Source organism: Eptatretus burgeri, chromosome 16 (genome assembly GCF_056783735.1).
Source record: "Eptatretus burgeri isolate ZD-2024b chromosome 16, Ebu_testis_v1, whole genome shotgun sequence".
NCBI classification, from domain to species: Eukaryota; Metazoa; Chordata; class Myxini; order Myxiniformes; family Myxinidae; genus Eptatretus; species Eptatretus burgeri.
The window spans coordinates 33,087,059-33,111,663 of NC_140976.1; the positions used below are offsets into that span (position 1 = coordinate 33,087,059).

At 46.0% G+C, this 24,605-nt stretch overlaps 1 protein-coding gene across 2 annotated transcripts in view; it reads left to right on the top strand.

Moving 5' to 3' along the window:
- Positions 1 to 24,381, top strand: part of SLC15A4 (solute carrier family 15 member 4) — a 103,117-nt gene extending 78,736 nt beyond the window's left edge. For both annotated transcript variants that reach the window (XM_085858706.1, XM_085858707.1), the window contains exon 8: positions 22,969 to 24,381. In XM_085858706.1, coding sequence (XP_085714832.1) covers positions 22,969 to 23,105 — 137 coding nt within the window. In that variant the 3' untranslated portion in view covers positions 23,106 to 24,381. The remainder of the gene's footprint in view (positions 1 to 22,968) is intronic.
- The last annotated feature ends 224 nt before the right edge of the window (positions 24,382 to 24,605 follow it).

Here is a 24,605-nt window from a genome sequence, read left to right on the forward strand (position 1 = left end):
GAAACGGACAAATCCCTAAAATTCTCATTCAATTAACCCATGAAACGGACAAAATCCCTAAAATTCTCATTCAATTAACCCATGAAACGGACAAAATCCCAAAAATTCTCATTCAATTAACCCATGAAACGGACAAATCCCGAAAATTCTCATTCAATTAACCCATGAAACGGACAAAATCCCTAAAATTCTCATTCAATTAACCCATTTCGTCAGGTCAGGTTCGATCTGTGACCTGCTACAGGTACCATGTAAACCTGTACTAACCTGTTCCATGGTCGGGTTGTCGGCGACTAAACCGTCTCCCCCACCAGGTTTTCTGGTGAGGAGGGTGTTTGGATATGGACACCCAGCAGGATTAAAAACAAAACCTGTCAAAGGGCGGAGGAGCTCCTTGTGAGCCAACGGCCATCCATATCTAGTGCCCAACTGTGTCTGCGGACGTCCTCCTGCAGTTGGGTTACTTCTTATTAGGAGGTTGGTGGCAGGATTTGCACTCCAGCCACCGTAAAACGCTTCATTCCGCAAAACGCAAAAACGCAAAAAAATCTGAAAACCCACTCCGTGGGAGTACCGCCTGTGCAGCTTCCCTTCGCAGGGCAGCTCACCGGATGATGGGATTGGGGCAAAGCCTTCGGGACCCCCAATCTTTGATAGGAGGGAAACCACGGGGTAACATCCCTGGGTCAGATTGCGGGAGAGTGTGTCGGAGTGGTGCTGAGGTGTCGTCCACCAGACGGCGGTCTCCTTGGGTTAACCTGAGGCGGTCCCTTCGGGTGGGTGCCTGGAATGTCCTATCCCTAAGAGAGGATGATCACCTGTCTCTGTTATCATCTGAGCTCAAGCGTTTGGACATCGGGATTGCAGCTCTCTCTGAGGTTCGGAGACCGGATTGCGGCGAGATAATGGTGGGTGGTTACACCTACTATTGGTCTGGTCGCTCTGATGGTTACCATACCCAAGGAGTTGCTGTAGCTGTGTCCAATAAGCTGACCCCAATGATAATTGAGGTAACACCGGTCAACGAGCGTATTATGAGATTAAGGATTCGTCACTCCTTAGGTGTCATTTCCCTGGTCTCTATTTATGCTCCGACTGAGGCGAGTGATGTTACCGTGAAGGACACATTCTACGCCACACTCGAGTCTGTGGTTGATCAGTGCCCCAGACGAGATACACTTCTAGTCTTGGGGGATTTCAATGCATCGACTGGAACTGATAGGGATGGTTATGAGGTGTGTGTTGGTCCCCATGGGTCAGGAACTATGAACCAGAATAGCACTAAGTTCCTTGACTTTGCAAGAAGTCATGGACTTAGGGTGGCTGGTTCATGGTTTCAGCGCCCGCAAGCTCATCGCTGGACTTGGTATTCCAACGCTGGCGGTGTGGCAAAGGAGATTGACCATGTCCTCATTGACGGTCGCTGGAGGATGATCCAGAACTGCAGGGTCTACCGGAGTGCTCAGTTCCTCAATACTGACACACAGGCTTGTTGTAGCAACTCTAAAGCTGCACCTTAAATCCTGGAGAATGGTACCATCCCAGCCTAGGCTGGATGTTGCCAAGCTCAGGGATGAGAGAGTAGCTGAGGAGTTGGCGAACGGGCTGAGTGGGCAGTTGGGGGTTCTGGGTGCTTTGGGGGGTCCTGAAGAGTTGTGGAACACCTTCAAGACCACCGTCCTTGATGTTGCCGGTGGATGCCTTGGAGTTCACCGCAGGGCAAAGAAGAATTTTGTCTCTCAAGGGACACTGGATACCATTGACCAGAGTCGCAGGGCCAGGCTGAATGGCAGAGCCGAGCTGTTCAGGGAGCTGAGGCGTAAAACTGTACGTGCACTGAGGGTGGACAAGGAGGCCTATGTGCGAGGAATCTGTGAGGGGGTAGAGCATCACCTGTGGACAGGTGATTCTCGTCCCGCTTACAGGGAATTCGCGCATTACGTTCATCCAAGCCCATCCCTCGGAGCACTGCAGTTCGAGCAGAGAGTGGTAGGCTCTTGACAGAGGAGTCTGAAGTGAAGGCCCGCTGGGCCGGTTACTTCGAGCGGTTGTACCAGGCTGATCCCCCAGCTGTCGAGTTGGACGTCAAGGGTGTTACAATCCCTGTTGCTGACCCTCGAATCAACTGTGGTCCACCATCGCTTGTGGAAACACGGGCTGCGGTGAACCAGTTGAAACGGGGCAAAGCTCCAGGGATCTGTGGCATCCATGCCGAACTTCTCAAGACTGGTGGAAATGCTGCACTCGCGTCGTTGCATGCAGTTTTGTGCTCTGCCTGGAACACAGGCATCATCCCAACTGACTGGAAGAGAGGCCTTGTTGTCCCTCTCTGGAAAGGGAAGGGTGATCGCCAAGACTGCAACAACTACCGAGGGGTGACGCTGCTCTCAGTGCCGGGCAAGGTCTTTGCTCGGATAATTCTTGATAGGGTTCGCCACCATCTGCTTGAGCACCAGCGTCCAGAGCAGTCAGGCTTTACACCAAAGATGTCAACGATTGACCGTATCCTTGCACTTCGTGTACTCACCGAACGCAGACGAGAGTTTCGGCAGGGGCTGCTTGCAGCCTATGTTGATCTCTGTAAAGCGTTCGATTCAGTGAATCGGGATGTCCTCTGGAGGATTCTTGGTCTTCGTGGGGTGCCACCGAAACTGATCGATCTGATGTCTGAACTCTACTCTGGTACTGAGAGTGCTGTGAAGTGTGGTGGTACCGCCTCTGACTTATTTCCAGTTGTTACTGGAGTTCGTCAGGGATGTGTACTTGCCCCCACACTTTTCAGCACTTGTATGGACTGGATTTTGGGAGGATGTCGGAGAGATCAAGTTGCGGTGCATCGTTTGGCAATGTCAAGATCTCGGACCTTGATTTTGCAGATGATGCAGTCATCTTTTGCGGAGACTTTAGACATCCTCTTGGGGGCCCTCGAGGTACTGAATGAGGAGTCGGAGCCGTTGGGATTACGGATTTCTTGGGTCAAAACAAAGATCCAGGCTTTCGGTGACATCTTGGATGCTGCTGTCCTGTCTGTGTCTGTTTGTGGTGAGGATGTTGAGGTCGTGGATAGATTCACTTACCTCGGCAGTGATATTCATGTCTCCGCAGGTTGTGAGCCGGAGGTCAATAGACGTCTGGGTCGGGCCTGGGGAGTCATGGATTCACTGGATCATGGGGTGTGGCGCTGCCGGTACCTGTGCGGGAGGACGAAAGTCCGAGTCTTCAGGTCCTTGGTACTTCCAGTCTTGCTTTATGGGTGCGAGACTTGGATTTTGACCAAGGATCTGAGACGGAGACTTAATTCCTTTGGTACCAGGTCTCTTCGGAGAATCCTTGGCTATCGCTGGTCGGATTTTGTGTCCAACGAGCGGTTGCTGAGAGAGACTCGGATGAGATTTGTTACCTGCATAGTCCGTGAGCGTCAGCTGCGGCTGTATGGACATGTGGCTCGTTTTCCTGACGCTGATCCTGCTCACCAGATTCTCTCAGCGAGGGAGTCTCATGAGTGGAGGAGGCCAGTGGGCCGACCACGTGCCTCATGGTTACAGCAGGTTGACCATCATCTCAAGGAGATGGGGATGGGCCTGGCATCTGCCTGGGGGATGGCCAGACGGAGGCCCCTGGAGTACCGGCGGAAAGTGGACGCAGCGACGCGCTGTTCTGGCACATGCTCCCATACCTGACCTGAATTAACCCATGAAACGGACAAAATCCCAAAAATTCTCATTCAATTAACCCATGAAACGGACAAATCCCGAAAATTCTCATTCAATTAACCCATGAAACGGACAAAATCCCGAAAATTCTCATTCAATTAACCCATGAAACGGACAAAATCCCTAAAATTCTCATTCAATTAACCCATGAAACGGACAAATCCCTAAAATTCTCATTCAATTAACCCATGAAACGGACAAAATCCCTAAAATTCTCATTCAATTAACCCATGAAATGGACAAAATCCCAAAAATTCTCATTCAATTAACCCATGAAATGGACAAAATCCCTAAAATTCTCATTCAATTAACCCATGAAACGGACAAATCCCTAAAATTCTCATTCAATTAACCCATGAAACGGACAAAATCCCTAAAATTCTCATTCAATTAACCCATGAAATGGACAAAATCCCTAAAATTCTCATTCAATTAACCCATGAAATGGACAAAATCCCAAAAATTCTCATTCAATTAACCCATGAAACGGACAAAATCCCTAAAATTCTCATTCAATTAACCCATGAAATGGACAAAATCCCTAAAATTCTCATTCAATTAACCCATGAAACGGACAAAATCCCTAAAATTCTCATTCAATTAACCCATGAAATGGACAAAATCCCTAAAATTCTCATTCAATTAACCAATGAAACGGACAAAATCCCTAAAATTCTCATTCAATTAACCCATGAAATGGACAAAATCCCTGAAATCCTCCTGTTCCACTGAAAAGTACAATCGTTCTGCCCTGAAGAGGAATCAAAAGGAGGAAAACCAAGGATTCGTTCCTCATTTTCACATTTAAAAATGACAGGTATGTATTTCTACAAACAATTACAAAACAACTTTTCTTTGTATTTTCAGTTGCATGCCAAATTGCATTAAGGAAACTGATTTGTATATGCGGTAGGCTTCGAGTGTAAGTGTAGAGCACATGGCAGAGCACAATCGCCTTTTCTCTACTAGCGATCAATTGGCTTTGCTTGACGGACGATTGCTTGAAGCGTGCTGGTGGGGCTTTGACCGACGTTTCTGTCACGCCAAAAGGAGCTTGTGGTGGCAAGAAACTTGAGGACATAGGAGGTGAAAAACGGCTTCAATATACTCTCATGTTTGAGCTACTTGGGAGAAAAGGTGGTGCCATTACATCCATCCATTGGGATCACACTCTGTGGAGAGCGTTGGTGCTGCCTAAGCAGTCTCCTGGGATATTGGGCACAATCCTGGACGGGTCGGCACTCCGACACAGGAAACCAGCAAGCTGGCACTCATTTTGCCGATCTCGGGAGGATGACGGGCAGAGTCAACCCAACCTGGTATTAATTCAACAACCGAACAGCATTTGAGCTCAGGATCCTAGGATCCCAAGTCCACCACTCTAACCATTTGGCGGTGCCATTGGTGAGCCTACTTTCTGATTCCCATTTTTCCTGGCATCCCATCTGTGGCTGCGGATGGTGCATAGTGACCATGGCATGTTTCCATATGCCAAATAGTACTGGGCTCAAGAGCAGGTCCACGCCTCTTTAGAAGCCTCTTGCACAACAACACCCCCGGTGATTGTAAGATTCTTTAATTGGTCACACGGTTTTACTTACAAGAAGGTGACTTGGCAGATTGTCGACCCGATTGCATCTTCCATGGCTCATTTAAGCTCACCTTGACTGCAGTAATAGGATTTTGAACTCTTGTGAAAATAAAATTCTGAAAAAGGAAAACCGATTCCTTGTTCGCACCATGATTGTCATCACATTTTGGGAACGATGCTTTCCATGTTTGTCATTTGAACGGAGGGTTTGGTTTTTAAACGTTGACATTTAACTAGCGACGAGGAAGAATGAAAACGTTTGAAGGCAGTTGGTTTGCTTGTTAAATGGTAGTTATTCGTAGGCAATTCTGGATTGTTGTTTCATGTCCCATAGTGTGCTGCAATAGATGAGAATTCTATCAGCAATGACTTTCCATCAAAAATCTAATGGATTACGATTGATGAAGATCCACGAGTCTTTACTCACAAGGTGTTTGGCAGTAACTCTCAGTCATAATTGACAAGCTGTCTCAGTAGTATCATTTTAACTTGCCATTGCTCTCCAATTGACTCTTCAAGCCATAATGTGTGCGAGCGCGGGGAAAAATCAGAAAATACTGGATTGGTCAATATAGCATTCGCTGTTCTGAGCTCAGCAACGCAGCAATATGGAATGCTCATCATATACTTTTTTTAACATGAGTTTTAGAATTCTTGGCGATTTTGAGATCTCTCTGTGTTGCCTCGTGGTATAAATATTGTACTTGTCTGCTCAACTAAGCATTTTTTTTTTGTCTGTCCATTGTCTTTCCTTCCCCAAACCGGTTGAGTCCGCTGGAGAGGAAACTGACAGTAAATGATTCAAAACATGTTTATGCAGCTGGTCCTTAGTGGAAATGGCTGAGGTCATTTCAACTCAGTTGAAGGTGAACTAATTACTGGCCATGACTCAGGAGGGGGTTGTTTTGGTTTATTTCCCCTCGTGGAATATTTAGATTACAGATAAAGCACTCCAACCATGCCGGCATCTTGGCTCTGGACGTACAAACGATGCAATCGAAGTTGTATCCCATGAAGTCTGGAGAGGAGAGGAGAGGAGAGAGGAAATTGATGAGATCACCATCGGACTGTTTACCAAAGAGAACATCCTTGCTGCACTGGTTGAGGTGTCCTGTTGCAAAGATGGCCACCTGGGCAGTATGAGGCAAGCGGGAAGATTTCCTTACCTTTATGTACCTGTGGACCATTCCCCCACCCCTCCCCATAAAAAGGACAAACATTTTTCATGAACGGTTATTCCTATATTGAAAGAAATCGCCATTTAAATGATGCTATAATTAGTACTAATTCTGCAACATCCCCTTTTTTGTTTTAATAACAAATATGAAAATGGCAGTTGGCTTAAAGTAGGAACTTGAGAGATTTATGACTGAATGACTGATTTTCTGGCTGTCATGTGGTCATCAGCTGCGCTTCATTCTACATCAAGATTACCATCCTTCCAGCCCATATTGCTGTAAAACTAGGGGTCTAGAACCTCAGCTGTTGTTCCTTGACCTCAGTGGGTCCAAACAGCCCATCAATGCAGCAATGCAATCTCACTAGATAACTCTATACTCCGAGCTTATAACTTAACCTACGTGATTTGTTAACCTACGTTAACTTAACCTACGTGATAGGAGCAGGCAGTGGTGACGGTGTAGCAGGAGCAGGCAGTGGTGACAGTGTAGCAGGAGCAGGCAGTGGTGGCAGTGCAGCGGGAGCAGGCAGTGGTGGCAGTGCAGCGGGAGCAGGCAGTGGTGGCAGTGCAGCGGGAGCAGGCAGTGGTGGCAGTGCAGCGGGAGCAGGCAGTGGTAGCAGTGCAGCGGGAGCAGGCAGTGGTGGCAGTGCAGCGGGAGCAGGCAGTGGTGGCAGTGCAGCGGGAGCAGGCAGTGGTGATGGTGTAGCAGGAGCATGCACTGGTGACGGTGCAGCGGGAGCAGGCCGTGGTGGCGGTGCAGTGGGTGCAGACAGTGGTGGAGGTGCAGTGGGTGCAGACAGTGGTGGTGCAGCAGGTGTCGGTGTCGCTAGTGGTGGAGGTGCAGCAGTATAAATTGTTAGACATAAGGTATGGGAGATAGTTTTTGTGGGTGATGAGACAATTAAATATGTTGATTCCTCATTCTGCAGGAAGATTGTAGACATAGAATCCTGTTTACCTTCATTGCAAGAGGCTCTCATAGTCAGAAAAAAAACAATCGTTAAAAAAAATGAAATATGACTGCACATCCACACCCTATTTGTGGCAGGTATGCATCTCACAGCAAACTGGAGAATGACATTACAGATCCTGGCCTCATATGTTGTCATGGCTGCATGATTGTGTTGCTGATTTTTGTGTATTTCTGCCAGAGCACTTTCTGCTTGAAAGTCAATGCCACACACCTCTTCGATTTCAAGTGGCTCCAATGGCTGCTCAGTCCATGCATGATTGTTGTGCCATGGAATTATGATGTGTGGGCAACCATAGTACTTCTCAGAGTCCCACATGGTATGCCCTTGGGCATCAACCTTCATCAGTTTGATTTTGAGGGCAGTTTCCAAGACAAACACACACACCCCTTAGTGCAAGCGTGCTGGCCACCTTCACATCAAACTGCTTCAGTGTCGTACGGCGGGCCTTGGTCAGCCCAGCCGAGCGTATCGTAACTTTGTGCTGAAAGTGATCGGCAACGAGATGAACAGCGCAATTGGCAAACTGAGGGTTGCCTTCTGGGGCCTTCATTGGACCTAGTTCATCATTTTGGACAGGCAAGGTGCGAAGTTCGTAGCGTACATTGACTATGCACTATCTCCACCTCCAATATGTTTACATCAACTCCATGCAAGGACACCACCGTGAATTGGTCCCCACTAACAACAACTTTTCCTTTGATCTTATTCTCAGACAGTCCCTCTTCACTCACTACAGCCAGTGGTTCATTGGCGGCCTTCCCCACCACCGTAAGGAGTTTATACATCTACTGAGGGTCCAGCATTTCATGTGCTTCAAACATCATGTCAAGTGTGACTCATTTTGTCAGACTCGTAAGAAACCCAGGATATTGAACGATCATCTGTAATATCAGGGCCCTGGTTGACTGGTTCAACCTCAATGCGTGCTGTTTACCAACCATGCCACCGAATATTTCATTGGCTTAAGGCCCTGTCACACCTTGACGATTTAGCCAGCGTATGCCGACGTATGAAAAATTTGTCTAAAACGCTGGCACACATTGAATACGTATGGGTAAGTTTTGTATACGTTAAGAGCACGCTGGCATACGTCGTAGTACGCTGGCATACGTCGTAGTACGCCGAGCTGTTAGACAAATTTTCCATGCTTGAAAATTTTCGACGTATGCTAGTGTCTCACTCACACGTTCCGCATAACGCTGGCCATAAGTTGTAGGTACGTTATACGATCGTTGACACACGTCGACACACGTTACTTGTAAATTATTCATAAGTCGAAACACGTCGAGGTAATGTTTAGCGTACCCAAAACTTATTTCTAACCTATGAGTAACGTGTTGTAGGCACGTTACGTGATCGTTGACACACGTTGACACACGTTACTTGTAAGTTATTCATAAGTCGAAACACGTCGAGGTAATGGTTAGCGTCAGTGTTCCAGACTCCCTGATTTTTTTCTTCAGTACAACGGAGATGTTGACACTTCGATTTCTAGTGCGGTTATAATATAATATAATTAATAGGCTGTCGCTCAACGATTTAAATCATAACCGCACTAGTAATCAAAGTGTCAACATCACCGTCATACCGAAAAAAAACCAGGGAGTCTGGAACACTGACGCTAACCATTACCTCGACGTGTTTCGACTTATGAGTAACTTACAAGTAACGTGTGTCAACATGTGTCAACGATCGCGTAACGTGTCTTCAACTTATGGCCAGCGTATGCGGAACGTGTGTCATACGCCGAGTACGTCGAAAATTTTTCAACATGCCGAAAATTTGTCGACGTACTCGGCATACTACGACGTATGCCAGAGTGCTTCAGCGTGCTTCAGCGTGCTCTTAACGTATACAAAACTTACCCATAACCTATTCGACGTGCGCCAACGTATTCGCCTAATATTCCATACGTCGGCATATGCTGGCTAAAACGTCAAGGTGTGACGGCGGCTTCACACTTCGATGTCTAGTGCGGTTATGATTTGAATTGTCGAGCCGCAGCCTTTTAATAGGCTACGCCACGTGATCGTCGGTGATACGCTGCCGCGCGCTATGCATAAGTTAGACTATCGTTGGGCATAGGTTGTGAACACCGACAACACGCTCAGCATTCGTTGATATAAGTTATCTATATGCTATCGAAACGTTCTGTGTACGTTACTAATACGTTATGCATACGTCCAACTCGTTATGAATACGTCCAACACGTTATGAATACGTCCAAAACTGGGAAAAAAAACCATCAATAATTCAGCGTACACCAGCGTTTTACATACATTTTGATACCTTGCCATACGCTGGCTAAAACGTCAAGGTGTGACAGCCCCTTATTTGGCAATTTCATCAAGAATGATGTCTCTCCCCTTCTTTTTGACTTCCGGTTAGACAGTTTTGAGTTACACTTTGGGGATCGGCGCACGTGGAGGGCTGGGCGGCGAGCTCTCCTGCCAGTTCTTCTAAAGCTAAGTTTCCCGGACCATTTAAGTTGTTTTGTTGTTTCATTTTTGTTTCTGTTTTGTTATTCGTGTTTTTCTTCAACTTTTCTGTCCCAAATCGTGCCCTGTTCTGTTGAATCATTATGTTCGTCTCTCGATCTCAGTCAGGCCTATCTGTGATAGTCGAGTGTATGTGCCATCCGTCTTCTGCCTCGTTTTAACTTCCTTGTTCTAGTTGTTGCTTCTGGACCATCAGCTTAGTCCTTTTTCCCCTTTTCCCCTCTGCCCTCAAAAATTGAAGAAAGGTGTAGCTCCTCCTTCACCCCTCCCCCCAAAAAAAATTAAAAGATAAATAAATCCCCAATTACCAATAACACCAGCAACAACAACTGTGAGGATGTCACTTCCTGTAGTTTGCAAAAGGGTAAACTCGACCAGAACAAAACGAGTGGTTTTTGTGTGTTGTTTTGCATATTTTGTTGTTGTGTTTTGTGTCAGTGGCTGTGGAACTGTATTTATAAAGCTGTATTTGTGTTCATAACAGTTCTAGTGGGTATTGTGTTTGTTTATTGAAAGAAGCAGGGGGAGGCCTCATGTTAAGTTTAGCGTTTAAATCAGTTGGGGCCTTGTGAGTCTGGGTATGAAAAAGGGAATAAATAGAGACCAAAGGAGAAAGGAAAATAAGTTCATAAAATTTAATAGATGCTCAATGTGGGCCATATCAACAATATGGGCCATATCAAGCAGAGGGTTCTTACTGTTGTCGGAAGTGTGAGGAAATAGCCCACTTGAGGATAGTTATTACAAGATTGAAGGAACGCATCGATAATATGCAGCAAGTAGCAGAATGTGAGAAATTTGTAGTTTATAGTTGGTTATGGTTGTGGAGTGAGGTTGCTGAAGATATTGGAAGTGGTGGTGCAGGTGCAGCGGGAGCAGGTACTGGTGACGGTGTAGCAGGAGCAGGCAGTGGTGACGGTGTAGCAGGAGCAGGCAGTGGTGGCAGTGCAGCGGGAGCAGGCAGTGGTGGCAGTGCAGCGGGAGCAGGCAGTGGTGGCAGTGCAGCGGGAGCAGGCAGTGGTGGCAGTGCAGCGGGAGCAGGCAGTGGTGATGGTGTAGCAGGAGCAGGCAGTGGTGGCAGTGCAGCGGGAGCAGGCCGTGGTGAAGGTGCAGTGGGTGCTGACAGTGGTGGTGCAGCAGGTGTCGGTGTCGCTAGTGGTGGAGGTGCAGCAATATAAATTGGTAGAATGAGGTATGGGAGATAGTTTTTGTGGGTGATGAGACAATTAAATATGTTGATTCCTCATTCTGCAGGAAGATTGTAGACATAGAATCCTGTGTAGTTTTGAAGAAGCAGGAGTTTGGGACATTGAAGGAAGGGTAAACAATATTATATCGGGTCATGGCAGGAAGAAGTTGGTTGTGGTACACCTCGGAGCGAATGATGTCGAGAAAGTTTACTCAGAGGTTTTGAAAAATAGACACAGGATATTGGGTAAGCGGCTGAAAGCAAAGAGTTGTGAGGTCATGTTTTCTGGGATGCTTCCAAGATTAGGAAACAATATAGAAATTATGATCAGAGCATTAGAGGTCAAACAATAGCTGGAAGAATGGTGTCGGGAGGAAGGTTTTACATTTCAGAAACAGTGGGAATCATTTCGGGGACAAAGGGAATGTTTTTGGAATGATGGTTGTATGTTAAATAAAAAGGGGCAGCAAGATTTGCAGTTGGAATTGAGGAAGGAGTTCAGGCTTTTTTAGGTCAGCGGAGGGTGGGGAAGCTATTAAGGAAGGAACTGATAATGTATTTATGATGAGCAAGGTGAGGCAAGAAAATAGAATTTCAGGAAGGGAAATGTGGTCCACCTTTGCTTGTGGAAACACGGGCTGCGGTGAACCAGTTGAAACGGGGCAAAGCTCCAGGGATCTGTGGCATCCATGCCGAACTTCTCAAGGCTGGTGGAAATGCTGCACTCGTGTCGTTGCATGCAGTTTTGTGCTCTGCCTGGAACACAGGCATCATCCCAACTGACTGGAAGAGGGGCCTTGTTGTCCCTCTCTGGAAAGGGAAGGGTGATCGCCAAGACTGCAACAACTACCGAGGGGTGACGCTGCTCTCAGTGCCGGGCAAGGTCTTTGCTCGGATAATTCTCGATAGGGTTCGCCACCATCTGCTTGAGCACCAGCGTCCAGAGCAGTCAGGCTTTACACCAAAGAGGTCAACGATTGACCGTATCCTTGCTCTTCGTGTCCTCACCGAACGCAGACGAGAGTTTCGGCAGGGGCTGCTTGCAGCCTATGTTGATCTCTGTAAAGCGTTCGATTCAGTGAATCGGGATGTCCTCTGGAGGATTCTTGGTCTTCGTGTGGTGCCACCAAAACGGATCGATCTGATGTCTGAACTCTACTCTGGTACTGAGAGTGCTGTGAAGTGTGGTGGTACCATCTCTGACATATTTCCAGTTGTTACTGGAGTTCGTCAGGGATGTGTACTTGCCCCCACACTTTTCAGCACTTGTATGGACTGGATTTTAGGGAGGATGTCGGAGAGATCAAGTTGCGGTGCATCGTTTGGGAATGTCAAGATCTCGGACCTTGATTTTGCAGATGATGCAGTCATCTTTGCGGAGACTTTAGACATCCTCTTGGGGGCCCTCGAGGTGCTGAATGAGGAGTCGGAGCCGTTGGGATTACGGGTTTCTTGGGTCAAAACTAAGATCCAGGCTTTCGGTGACATCTTGGATACTGCTGTCCTCTCTGTGTCTGTTTGTGGTGAGGATGTTGAGGTCTTGGAGAGATTCACTTACCTTGGCAGTGATATTCATGTCTCTCCTGGCTGCGAGTCAGAGGTCAATAGACGTCTGGGTCAGGCCTGGGGAGTCATGGATTCACTGGATCATGGGGTGTGGAGCTGCCGGTACCTGTGCGGGAGGACGAAAGTCCGAGTCTTCAGGTCCTTGGTACTTCCAGTCTTGCTCTATGGGTGCGAGACTTGGTCTTGCTCTGACCAAGGATCTGAGATGGAGACTTAATTCATTTGGTACCAGGTCTCTTCGGAGAATCCTTGGCTATCGCTGGTCGGATTTTGTGTCCAACGAGCGGTTGCTGAGAGAGACTCGGATGAGATTTGTTACCTGCATAGTCCGTGAGCGTCAGTTGCGGCTGTATGGACATGTGGCTCGTTTTCCTGACTCTGATCCTGCTCACCAGATTCTCTCAGCGAGGGAGTCTCATGAGTGGAGGAGTCCAGTGGACTGACCACGTGTCTCATGGTTGCAACAGGTTGACCATCATCTCAAGGAGATGGGGATGGGCCTGGCATCTGCCTGGGGGATGGCCAGACGGAGGCCCCTGGAGTACCGGCGGAAAGTGGACGCAGCGACGTGCTGTTCTGGCACATGCTCCCATACCTGACCTGACCTGAAGGGCAAAGTTAAACATATTCTACACCAATGCCAGAAGTTTAAATAATAAGATGGAAGAGCTTGAAGCCAAAGTGGATAGCGAGGAGTAAGATATAGTTGCAGTGAGTGAGACATGGTTTAAGGAGGAGAGTAAGTGGAGGACAGGATTAGAAGGCTACAAGGTGTATCGGTGTGATAGGAAGGAGAGAATGGGAGGAGGAGTAACAATCTGAGTAAAGGACAGCATTGTATCAAGAGAAAGGGGCGACATTAAGGAGGGAATAAATGTTGAAAATTCTGTATGGGTAGAGATTCGAGATTGCAAAAAACAATAGGATACTGGTAAGAAGCTTTTATAGGGCTCCGGGTGGGAAGGAAGAGGAGGAAGGAGGAGTTCATGAAGAATTCAAAAGGGAATGTGGTAAGGGAAGAGTATTGATTATGGGGGATTTTAACTTGGCAGGGATAGATTGGGTCCAGGAACAGGGAAAGGGCAGAGCAGATGAGGATTTCTGAGTTTTATTCCAAGATTGCTTTTGAACCCAGTTTGTAGATAAGCCCACGAGGGGGAGTGCAGTGTTAGACCTCCTTTTAAATAACGGTCCCAATATGGTGGAGGAGGTGGAGGTGGAGGAGCATTTAGGAGCAAGTGACAATAACTTTGTGTGTGCATAGATTCTGTTAAGGGTTAGAGTTCAGGATAGTAGGGTAAGGCAATTAGATTTCAGGAAGGAAAACCTTGAGGGTATGAGGAGAGAGTTGGGTGATGTAGATTGGGAGAAGCTAACAACTAGACCATGTGGAGGGACTCGCTATTACCTTCAGAAAATGATTTTCGTTGTGCAGATCACCAATCTGGATGAAATTTGGCATACTTAAAGAATTTTAGACACTGAGTCCAAATCCACTTGTTTCTACATCGAAGATGTGACACAATTGGTCATTTTTGGCAATTAAAGATACACCGAAAATTAAAGCACGATTTTGACACAGAAATGAAGACTCAAGGTCAGACTGATATGTACGTCAAACAAAACTCTTGTGAGGTCTTAAAATGATACAATATGTTTATACAGAGTTATATATTATCAAAAAAACCCTATTCACTGTTATTAAAGATGTTTATAATTAAAGGTCGTAAACCGAAGCAGTTACATATTTTTACCGGCCAAAAACGTCTGGACCGACCAGACAGGCCTTCGAGTTGACCGAGGCAACTTTTTGCTTAAAAGGCAGCCACACTGGCTGTTAAAGGGAGTTACATTGACTATTAAAGGCAGTTACATTGACTATTAAAGGTAGTTACATTGACTATTAAAGGTAGTTACATTGACTATTAAAGGCAGTTACATTGGCTATTAAAGGTAGTTACATTGACTATTAAAGGTAGTTACATTGACTATTAAAGGTAGTTACATTGACTATTAAAGGTAGTTACATTGACTATTAAAGGCAGTTACATTGGCTATTACGGATTAAATCAAAGACACTGCACGACTCAGCCTGATGAAAAGTAGAACCGCCACAAGAGGATTACTGTCTTAGAACTCCAGTATTTCTTGCTCTGAAGCGGTTGCTGAACTAGGCTCTTGACTGCTGCTATCACAAAACTCAAGTCCACTATTACATGCTAACCAACCTGAATACTACTGTGTAGTAGATCACCACAGCAAAAGCAGTGTGACACCCGCATTCACAGTTTGTTGTCAGAATCATCGTCAGTTCTGCTTTCATCTTCCATAAGTTCCATTTCTGCATGGGTCTGTTCATCGTTGGCGCAGTTTTGACACCCACAGCACTCTGTACAGGACAGTCCTTTTGACCAGCAAGAACACTGGTTGGTCTCGCATTTCATCTTCTTGCAATTGCATTTCGTCGCCTCTAACAGTTCCTTCTGCGCTGGTGGTTTGCTCAGCCAGTGAACAGTCAGTGCTCCGTTGCGTTCCACCCATCCGTGAAATGTAGGAGAAGGGGCTTCTATAAACCTCTCAGTCGCGCGGTGGTGGATCGCAGACTGATAGTTCACTCTCTTGCAATGCAGCATCAGAGTGTCGCTTGTAGGCGGCAACTTCTGTTCTCCCAGCGACTGGCTCCAGAATAGCTTGTAGCGAGCCTCATCCACACTCTTCATGGTCGGCTGATTGTACATGGCGCAGACGAATTGTTCCAGGTCCTGAATGATATTCTGATCTGACGTGAATTCTCGACCAATGCTCCCGAAACAGGTGATGAGATGGGGACTCTTCATCATCAAGTCAAATGGCCTTGTTTTGCCCTTACCGTGGAATGCACTGGTGTTATCACTTCCCGTGAAATTGTGCAAACCTATCAACGCATCGCAGACAGAACTTTCCAAGGCATTACTCAGCTTCCTCATGTCAACGACGATAATGTCCTTGGGACTTCCTGTGACCAGATGGAAATTTCGCGCCCGAATCGACTTCGAGTGAGCCAACGCCAACACAAACACATCGGTGTCGAAACTCTCTATGCTCACTGACTCTTCATTCTGTCCCGCGTGAGCGGCATGTAGCAGGAGCTTCGTGTCAGCTTCCTCATGGTCACATTCAAGTTCAGGTACTGACGACACGACACAGTCATGACACCATTCGACGCCTTGATTTTCTCACATTTGCCGGCATGACTGACGTACAACAGCATGTCGCCCAGTTTTGATGGAGACATGTTTCTCGTCCACGATTCGACGATGAACTCTATCAACGCCTCCTTGTTGGTTCCGCTCAGGAGATAATTGGCCCACTGTTTTGGAAGGGCTTGATCACGTCCGTAGATGGTTCGCACCTGAAGATCGCCCACCCTGCCCGCTCGCGTGGCATGCTCCAGGCACTTGATGCTGATACTTGGGTAAGTATCAAACACCACGTCCAGTCTCGAAGATTGGTTTTGTCGTGCTTTGGCCACTACGATGTTCAGCACCATCTCTTCCAGTTTGCCGAAAGTGTTAGGCAGTGAACCAGCCTTTATCGCCTGAATAACGGCCATCCATCCACAATCATTGAACCTTGGATAGGCCGAGCGTCCACACCGCAATCGGGCCACAGTTTCAGTATATGGTTGCGAAGTTTGGCTTTGTCCGTCTTAGCAATCGAACCATCACCGGATGCCAGCGGGAAAGATATGTTCGCCAGTGGGTACACGAGCAGATCGTGGAGTGTTACATTGCTTTACTCGCCAATCAGCAGCAGTCGTGTGAAAAGACGACGTTCATTTGCAATTTCAACCTTCAGCGTCTGCTGGTGGGGAGTCGCCGACTTACCTCGCGCCTTCGAGAAAGTTGCCAATTTGGCCTTCGAAATCGGACTGAAGAATGGGACCTCACCCGAGAGAAGCCGATCACGCATGAATTGCATGACAGCATTATCTCCTTTGACATACGTGTTCATCAAGTCCGCGGAAGTGGCTGGCGGTGCGATGACACCTGAACTCATGTTGACGAGTTCAAGGTGAGCGCCGGAGAAAGGGTTAATCATTTAAAGTACTGTGTCCATCACTTGTACCACCACTGCTTCGTTCTTCTTCGAGCTCGACACATCCAAATCCTTTCTCGTTCGGGGCTCGTCATGGATACCCGCCATGGACTCGCATTTCATTGCGATTTCCGCACGTTCTGGTTGGGACAGGATCCACTTCTTCACAGCTGTGCTTTTCTGAGCGTAACCAATGAAGCCTCTTGCTGGTCTTGCTGTAACCACTGGTCTTGCTGTCCCTATTTAAAGTCTGCTCTATGATCTGATCACACGCAACACTACTAAATCCATAACGAGTATGCCGTTGGACAGTCCATTTGCCGTCCATGAACGCTTGATAGGTGTCTGGGTGGGAGTGCTCTAGCCCGGCCATTTCCAGCCAGTAAACGGGTAAGTACCTTGCATAGTTTAGGTGATCATACGCAAAGTACCAGGGCATTGATGCTCTCATGATCGCAAGGTGTTTCGGCCAGTTCGAAGAACGAGTTGCCCATATTTCCAAGTCGGGCCATGTAATGTCCACACTTTGGTGTTTGTTCAGGTCATCCCTCACCATGAGTGCTCCCGAGTATAGAACATGTAAATTGAGGCCTGAGTCACCCTGCTGTGGACCCTGGCTGGCTTCATCCTCTGTAGTTGACTCTGTTTCTGTTGAAGAGCTACTGTCTACAACAGCAGCCTGAGCAATGGAACCAATATCAATGTCCTTCATGTACACCACTTCGCTCTCAGACATTTTTGGTGGACGATAGAAAATCATGTCTGGGTACCTTTCCTGCAGTCTTTTCTTCAGTCTTGTTGCCTGGTAGTTGGCCTTATCCTGACCTTCCCATACTCTGAGTAGGTCATTGAACATCTCACACAACTTCTTCATATGTATAGATTGCTTTCCATCAATGAGTCTTACCTGGATTACTTTATCACAGAAAATGTCAAGTGTGAGTCATAGTTCACTTTCTGAGTTTGGAGTTTACTTTCACTCTGTCTGTGGTACGTGTCATTCACATACTCGTAATAACATTTACGGTGATAACAAACTTCCAGCGCCACACAGTCTTTATCCTTTATAGTTGTCATTATTCTCACATCACGTTCATCTCTCCTCTGCTCAGCAGGTTCCCTCAGCTTTCCTCCATCCTGTGTTTCTGCCAGGGACAACTGATCACGTTGAGATTTTCTTTTGACAAGGATGAATTTGTCTTTTTTCTGGCATATGATACAAATTCTTGGCAGTCCACCAGCTGATTTGCCAGCCACCCTTTCTACAGAGGTTCTGAGGGATTTTCTACGTGTTTTGTGGTATGAGTGCCCCTCTTCTTCGAGTCCGCCCACCACCTCATTGGCTCGAGCAGAAACTGCAGTAGTGCTGACTTCTGATTTCCTTTTCCTGTCTTCAGCACGTTTTATATGATCCTTGTTACAAAACGACGCATAGCAGAACCGGTGACGGCCGGCATCCGCAGGAGGATCAGTCATTGGCAGCAGTTTCATCATTTGATCAGCCAGCAAACGGCATTTGTTGATAGTTTCACTATCTGTGGCGTCGCACCAAGCCTTCGCACACTCGCATACCTTACGCCAGCTCTTATCCGTGAATTGCTTCACTTTCTCATCATCCTCCGCGCCCAAGTGTATGAAACAACGCATATTCGGTTGTTGAAAGACCAAAAATCACTCAATCACATGACAACCATGGGCGCCGCCATCTTGATTTGTTGTTTCCTGCTCGTTTCCTCCGCGATTACAAGCACGCCATGCCCACTTCACGGCGGTAATTTCAAATGGTAATAACTGTCGGTGTGTCAACTTGTGCATATGGAAACAAGTACGAATTTCAATGGTGTGTTCTCATGAATGTACAGGGTGAATTTCGTTTAGATTGGTGATCTGCACAACAAAACTGAACGAACCGACCCACCTCCACATGTCCGAAACAGGACAATCAGCATCAAAGAAATAGGAAACCTTTAAGGACCAAATGTGTAGAGTGCAGAATAAGTACATTCCAATGAGGTGTGAAACTAGAAACAGAAAGAGGCCAGGGTGGTTGCGTAGTGAGATAAGGAATGCTATGAAGGAGAAGCAGAAGGCATTTATTAACCTCCGCCATCTTTGCAGATGGATGGAGGTTACTGTTTTCACCCCTTTCTGTTTGTTACTTACGAAATCTAAAGATTTCATAAGTATATTGATGACTTCCGTTTCTGTTTGTTTGTTTGTTTGTTTGTAGGCACGATAACTCGAGAACGGAAGAAGCTACCAATGTCAAATTACACCACGTGATTCAGGAGGGTGATGGCGAGTGCTGATTAGATTTTGGTCAAAATCGGTCAAAGGTCAAGGTCACAGTGAGGTCAAACATCCAAAACATTCGATTTTTGATGGTTTGGTACAGAATCATCGTAGAAACTTCTGGTTTGCGTCGCTACCTTCTCTAGAGACGGCTTTTATTAGACAAGGTCAGAGGTCAAGTTGACGATTTCGTAAGTACCAGTCTATGACTGCTTGTTTGTTTGTTTGTTTGTTTGTGAATAGTATTACGGAAAAACTCCTCGACGGATTTCGACGAAACTTGGTGGGGGGGGGGGGCTGGATCTGAATGAAATTTTGTGGACAGGTTCGGTGTGTGACAAGAAGCCTGGTGTTGGCGCAGTGGTTAGGGCAGCGGCTTGGGATCCAAAAGGTCCTGAGTTCAAGCCCCGTTGGGCCGTTGAATTAATACTCCAGGGGGTTGACTCAGCCTGTCATCCTTCCGAGGTCGGCGAAATGAGTACCAGTATACTGGGCCGGTGTATACCCCAGTTAAAATAAGTGTACCATATCCCTGTGTCGTAATAGGCGACCAGGGTTGCATCAGGAAGGGCATCCGGCGTAAAACATGTGCCAAATCACTATGCGGATCATACGGATGATCCGCTGTGGCGACCCCGAACGGGAGCAGTCGAAAGAAGAAAAAGAAGAAGTTTGGTGTATGACAAGGATGAACTGATTCGATTTTTGTGAAGATCCGGATCCAGATCCGACTACTATAATTTTTAAGTGATTCTTCACCATTGAGAGATCGGGTCAAAAACGATATATAGCACGATATCTCAAAAAGTTGGGGATGGATTCGGATGAAACTTGGTGGACATCTTGGGTATGTGACACGGAAGAACTGTTTCAATTTTGCTGTAGATCCGAATCTGGATCCGGATCTGATAATTTTTAATGTGATTCTTCAACATCGAGAGATAGGGCTAAACCGATATATAACACGATATCTCAAAACGTTGGGGATGGATTCAGATGAAATTTGATGGACAGGTTGTGTGTTAAGAAAGGACGAATTGGTTCGATTTTGGTGAAGATCTGAATCTGTATCTGGATATAAGAATTATTTAATTGTTTAAGTGATTCTTCACCATTGAGAGATCGGGCCAATAACGATATATAGCACAATATTAAAAATGTAATGGAACCGATATGTTCTCCTTGATCAGGCATTGCGTGGTGGACGTATACACTCTACCCATTGTCCTTCTAGTTCAGTATAAAATAACGGTACTGCAGTTGGATTATATCTCTATCAGAGTAAACAAAGGCAAGTTAAGAAAATAACTCGGCAAGCCAAAAGAGAGCATGAGAAGGACATGGATAAGAATATTAAACATAACAGCAAGGCTTTCTTTATATCAGGGGAATTATATAGTATATCATAATTATATAGTTATATCAGCAAGTATATCAGGGGAAAAGAACAGGTTCGGACCAGTGTGGGCCTATGAGGAATAGCACCGGGAGAGTGGTTATTGATGAAAGCAAGATGGCAGGCATATTAAACAGGTATTTTGCTTCAACTTTTACACAAAAACAGTCAGAAGAATTGCCAATAGGTGGGAGTATCTATCAAGGAGCTGAGGAAGGGCTTTTACAGAAGATCCAGGTTAGAGTGGAGGAAGTAAAGGAACAGCTTGGTAATCTAAGAGTAGATAAGGCTCCGGGTCCACATAATATACACCCGAGAGTATTGATGGAGGTGGCTGAGCAGGTAAGCGAGATGTTAACGGATTGTTTTTAATCGCTTACTGGAGCCAGGACAGGTACCGGAGGATTGGAGAGTAGCAAATGTAACACCATTATTTAAGAAAGGATCCAGAGAAGAATTGAGGAACTATAGACCTGTTAGTTTGACTTCAGTTGTGGGGAAGGTGTTGGAGACATTAATTAAGGACCAGATGAGGAACCATTTCAACAAATACAAACTAATTAAAGGTAGTCAGCATGGGTTTACCAAAGGTAGTTCCTGTTTAACAAATCTTTTGGAGTTCTATGAAGTAGTGTCTCATTGGGTACATGAGGGGAAACGCAGTGGACAGAGTATATCTAGACTTTAATAAGGCATTTGATAAGGTACCACATCAGAGGTTGTTAGCCAAAGTGAGGGCTTGTGGAGTGGCTGGTCAGGTAGCTAATTGGATTCCAAAACTGGCTTAGTGGTAGGAAGAATAGAGTGGCTGTGAGTGGGAGGATGTCTTGCTGGGAGGATCTAAGTAGCAGGGTACTTCAGGGTTCAGGACTCAGACCATTACTACTCATTATTTACATCAACGTTTTGGATAATGGGGTAAAGACTAAACTTTCCAAATTTGCGGATGACACAAAGCTTGGAGGTAAGGTGGATAGCAGAGCGGGTGGTGATCAGATACAGGAAAGTATTGATACTTGTATAAATTGGGCAAAAGACTGGCAGATGGAATTTAACCTGAGCAAGTGAAAGGTGTTAGTGATGGGAAAGAACAATGAAAATAGAGATTACAAGATGCAAGGGGTAATTTTGGAGCGTGTCACACAGGGGAAGGATCTGGGGATGGTCATAGATACGGAAGGTAAGCAGGCAGCACAGTGCCAGGCAGCTATAGATACAGCAAATAGGGGTTTAAGTTGTATTTGGAGGGGGATCATTTATAAATCAAAAGAGGTGGTGTTAACATTGTACAGGAATTTAGTGAGGGTCACATGTAGAATATAGTGTGCAGTTCTGGTCACCACAGGGCTACTAGATTGATTCCGGGCCGAGCTCGACTCAGCTACGAGGAGCGGCTGAAGGAGACAGGGCATTGTACACGAGAAACGAGGCAGTTCCGAGGAGATATGATGGAGATGTTTAAGATAATGAAAGGTGGAGATAAAATAAGTACAGATTTATTATTCAGCAGAGTAGACAGTTGACTGGAACATTGACATCCTGAAAGACATCCCTCCCAGCAAGGAAGAAATGCTGCAACATGAGATGCAGATGATCGCACAGGACGCTAATGTAGCAGGCAGTATCAACCCTGTCTTCTAATAGAATTAGTGGATCCAGGGCATGTCAGGAAAATGCACCCCCCCACCATTATGGAACCACCAGAACATTTTATTGTTGGAATCGGGTGATCGGGGCTGTTGAGCTCCCTGGACTGTTGCCACACGTGCACATGTCGAGAACATGACATTATGATGATTTCTCCATTTTTTTTGTAAACTACCTGGATGTGCACTCACCTCTGAGCTCTATTGGCTGGCTTGTAATCCCAAACCCAGCTATATACTATCATCCTGGTATTTATCATGCAGGGCGAGGAACCAATATGTGCGCTGTTCCTTCTATGGATGTTAAAACAGATGATCCGTCTGCCAGTAGCAGTTGTTGGTGGAACTTATAGATCCCGCGATGTCTTCTTGAAGAGTAGGCGAGTTATTGCCGGCACTCTGAACAAATTACAAATGTTTGACCAAACTCTCAAACTAATCTCCACTTGCCAAGTGTGGCAAGTATTCCATTATCTCCAAGGTGAGCGAAAGGATGCCTTTGTCCAGCGGTGGACTAAAATAGTCGAAATGAAGTTGATGATGATGATGATGACGATGAAGATGATGATGATGATGATGATGAAGATGATGATGATGGTATTACATTTCTTTGCTTTATAATGAATCTTGTTTGACTTGTATCTCTGTTTGATGTCACTTGAGTGAGGAAACAAAGTGAAAACACTTACTGCCGAGATCAGGTCGTCCCCTATAAGGTTGCATTTGACTATGTTGTAAGAGATTGTGTGTTTTTATGGTGTCCTTTCACCACTCTCATGGAACTGTGTTTTTATGGTGTCCTTTCACTTGCAAAACCTCTTTGCCCAACCATCCCTGACTGCGTAGGAAACATCAACAATTGCCATCTCAATTACTACTTCTTCCTGCTGGCTGGTATTCAGGCCTTCACATTGCTGGTGTTCTTTGCTGGGGTCATCAAGCACGAAGTTTTGAGGTCACCCAGCGTGGTGATAGTGAGTTGAAGTCTCCGTAAGGACTGTCCATGAGCTCTGCGTGTCTGTCACACAATTCACAAACACACACAGGATATGTTTTGTTTGAGGCCTTGTGATCATGTAGATTGTGAGTCACTGTATGAATATAATATGTCCATGGCGTTATTCTTTCTTTCATATGTTCTTGTATGCATTCATTAATTTTGTCTTTGTGATGCTGTTTGAGCCATGTACGTTTGTCATTTCTCAGATTACCTTGTAGTTTTGGGGGTCTCGTTTGAAGTAAAAAAAAAGCAGAGCGGGCCTGGTGTTTAACAATAGTATTTCTGGGGATATACTTACTATATTTACTGTGTTTGTGATTGTCGTCATGACCATAAATGATAAAATGCCATTCATAAATAATTATTTGTGTAACTGTATTATGGAAGGTGCTCGCAGATTGTGTAAATTGCATTTGGCATGTTGAAAAGCATCTCTGCATAACTCTCTGTGCTCAGCTGTTCACAGCAGTCCTGGCAGATGGGAGTTGGTCATTACTCTCGTGGCACTTATGAACAGTAATGCACCGTACGCAGTACTCCTTCTCTCTGGTTTCCACCTTCCACAGCTGACTGTCAGGCCATAGTTCCATTCTCCGTGTGCTCCGTGACACGACGCAGGAGGCTTCCTTAAGTGCCAGTCTCGGGGAGCCCGAGCACGAGCGCTCGTGTGCATCGGATCTGAGCAGGAGCTTGGTTAAAAGATTGCCACGGCCTACAGGGTGTCTTGTCCTTGCCAGAGCTCGAGGCTGCCCTTTTGAGCCCTTTTGTCGTACCACTGCACACAATTGCCATTTTTCTGGCAGCTATCCCACTTTGAATGAAGAGCCTCTTTAGGCGTTGCAGACTAAATTGATTTGCTTCAATGTCCTGAAAGTTGCATTGGGCCAAAATAGAGGAGGCGAAGCCCACATAATGATGGTTCTATGCCTCTAAATGCTGGTTATACTGAGACGCTAGATATAGATTCTTGAGGACAGGCCGCAGGCACTGATGAAATGAGCTCTTCATGATGCTTAGTTAACTGTCACATTTCGTTTGTAGTGAGTGACGGCCACACGCGTGGAGCAGCTTGCAGCATTAAGATTAATTACAGGTCATTTACTTCGACTGTTCACCATTCTTTACGAAGTTGATTAAATCCCAAACTTTGAATGAATGTCCCTTGTATACCGGTACATGGTTCGAATGTTGCAGAATATGAACATTTAATTGTTTAGCACAACAGAAAGTTGAAATAAATCTCATGCTATCGTTTCAAATTTTTTTCCATGACTTGCTCACCTTATGACCTGTAATCTCCCATTGTTTTACCTTTACCAACAATAAGTACCCAAAAGTATTGTCACGTGACCAATGGTAAAGATGACACGCCCATGGGGCGGGCATTGGGAATCCTTAGCCGTACCATATAAGAGTACAGCGTATTGCTGCTTCTTCACTTACCGCTAGGAGATGATAGGCATGTGAGGCATGAAATAGGACA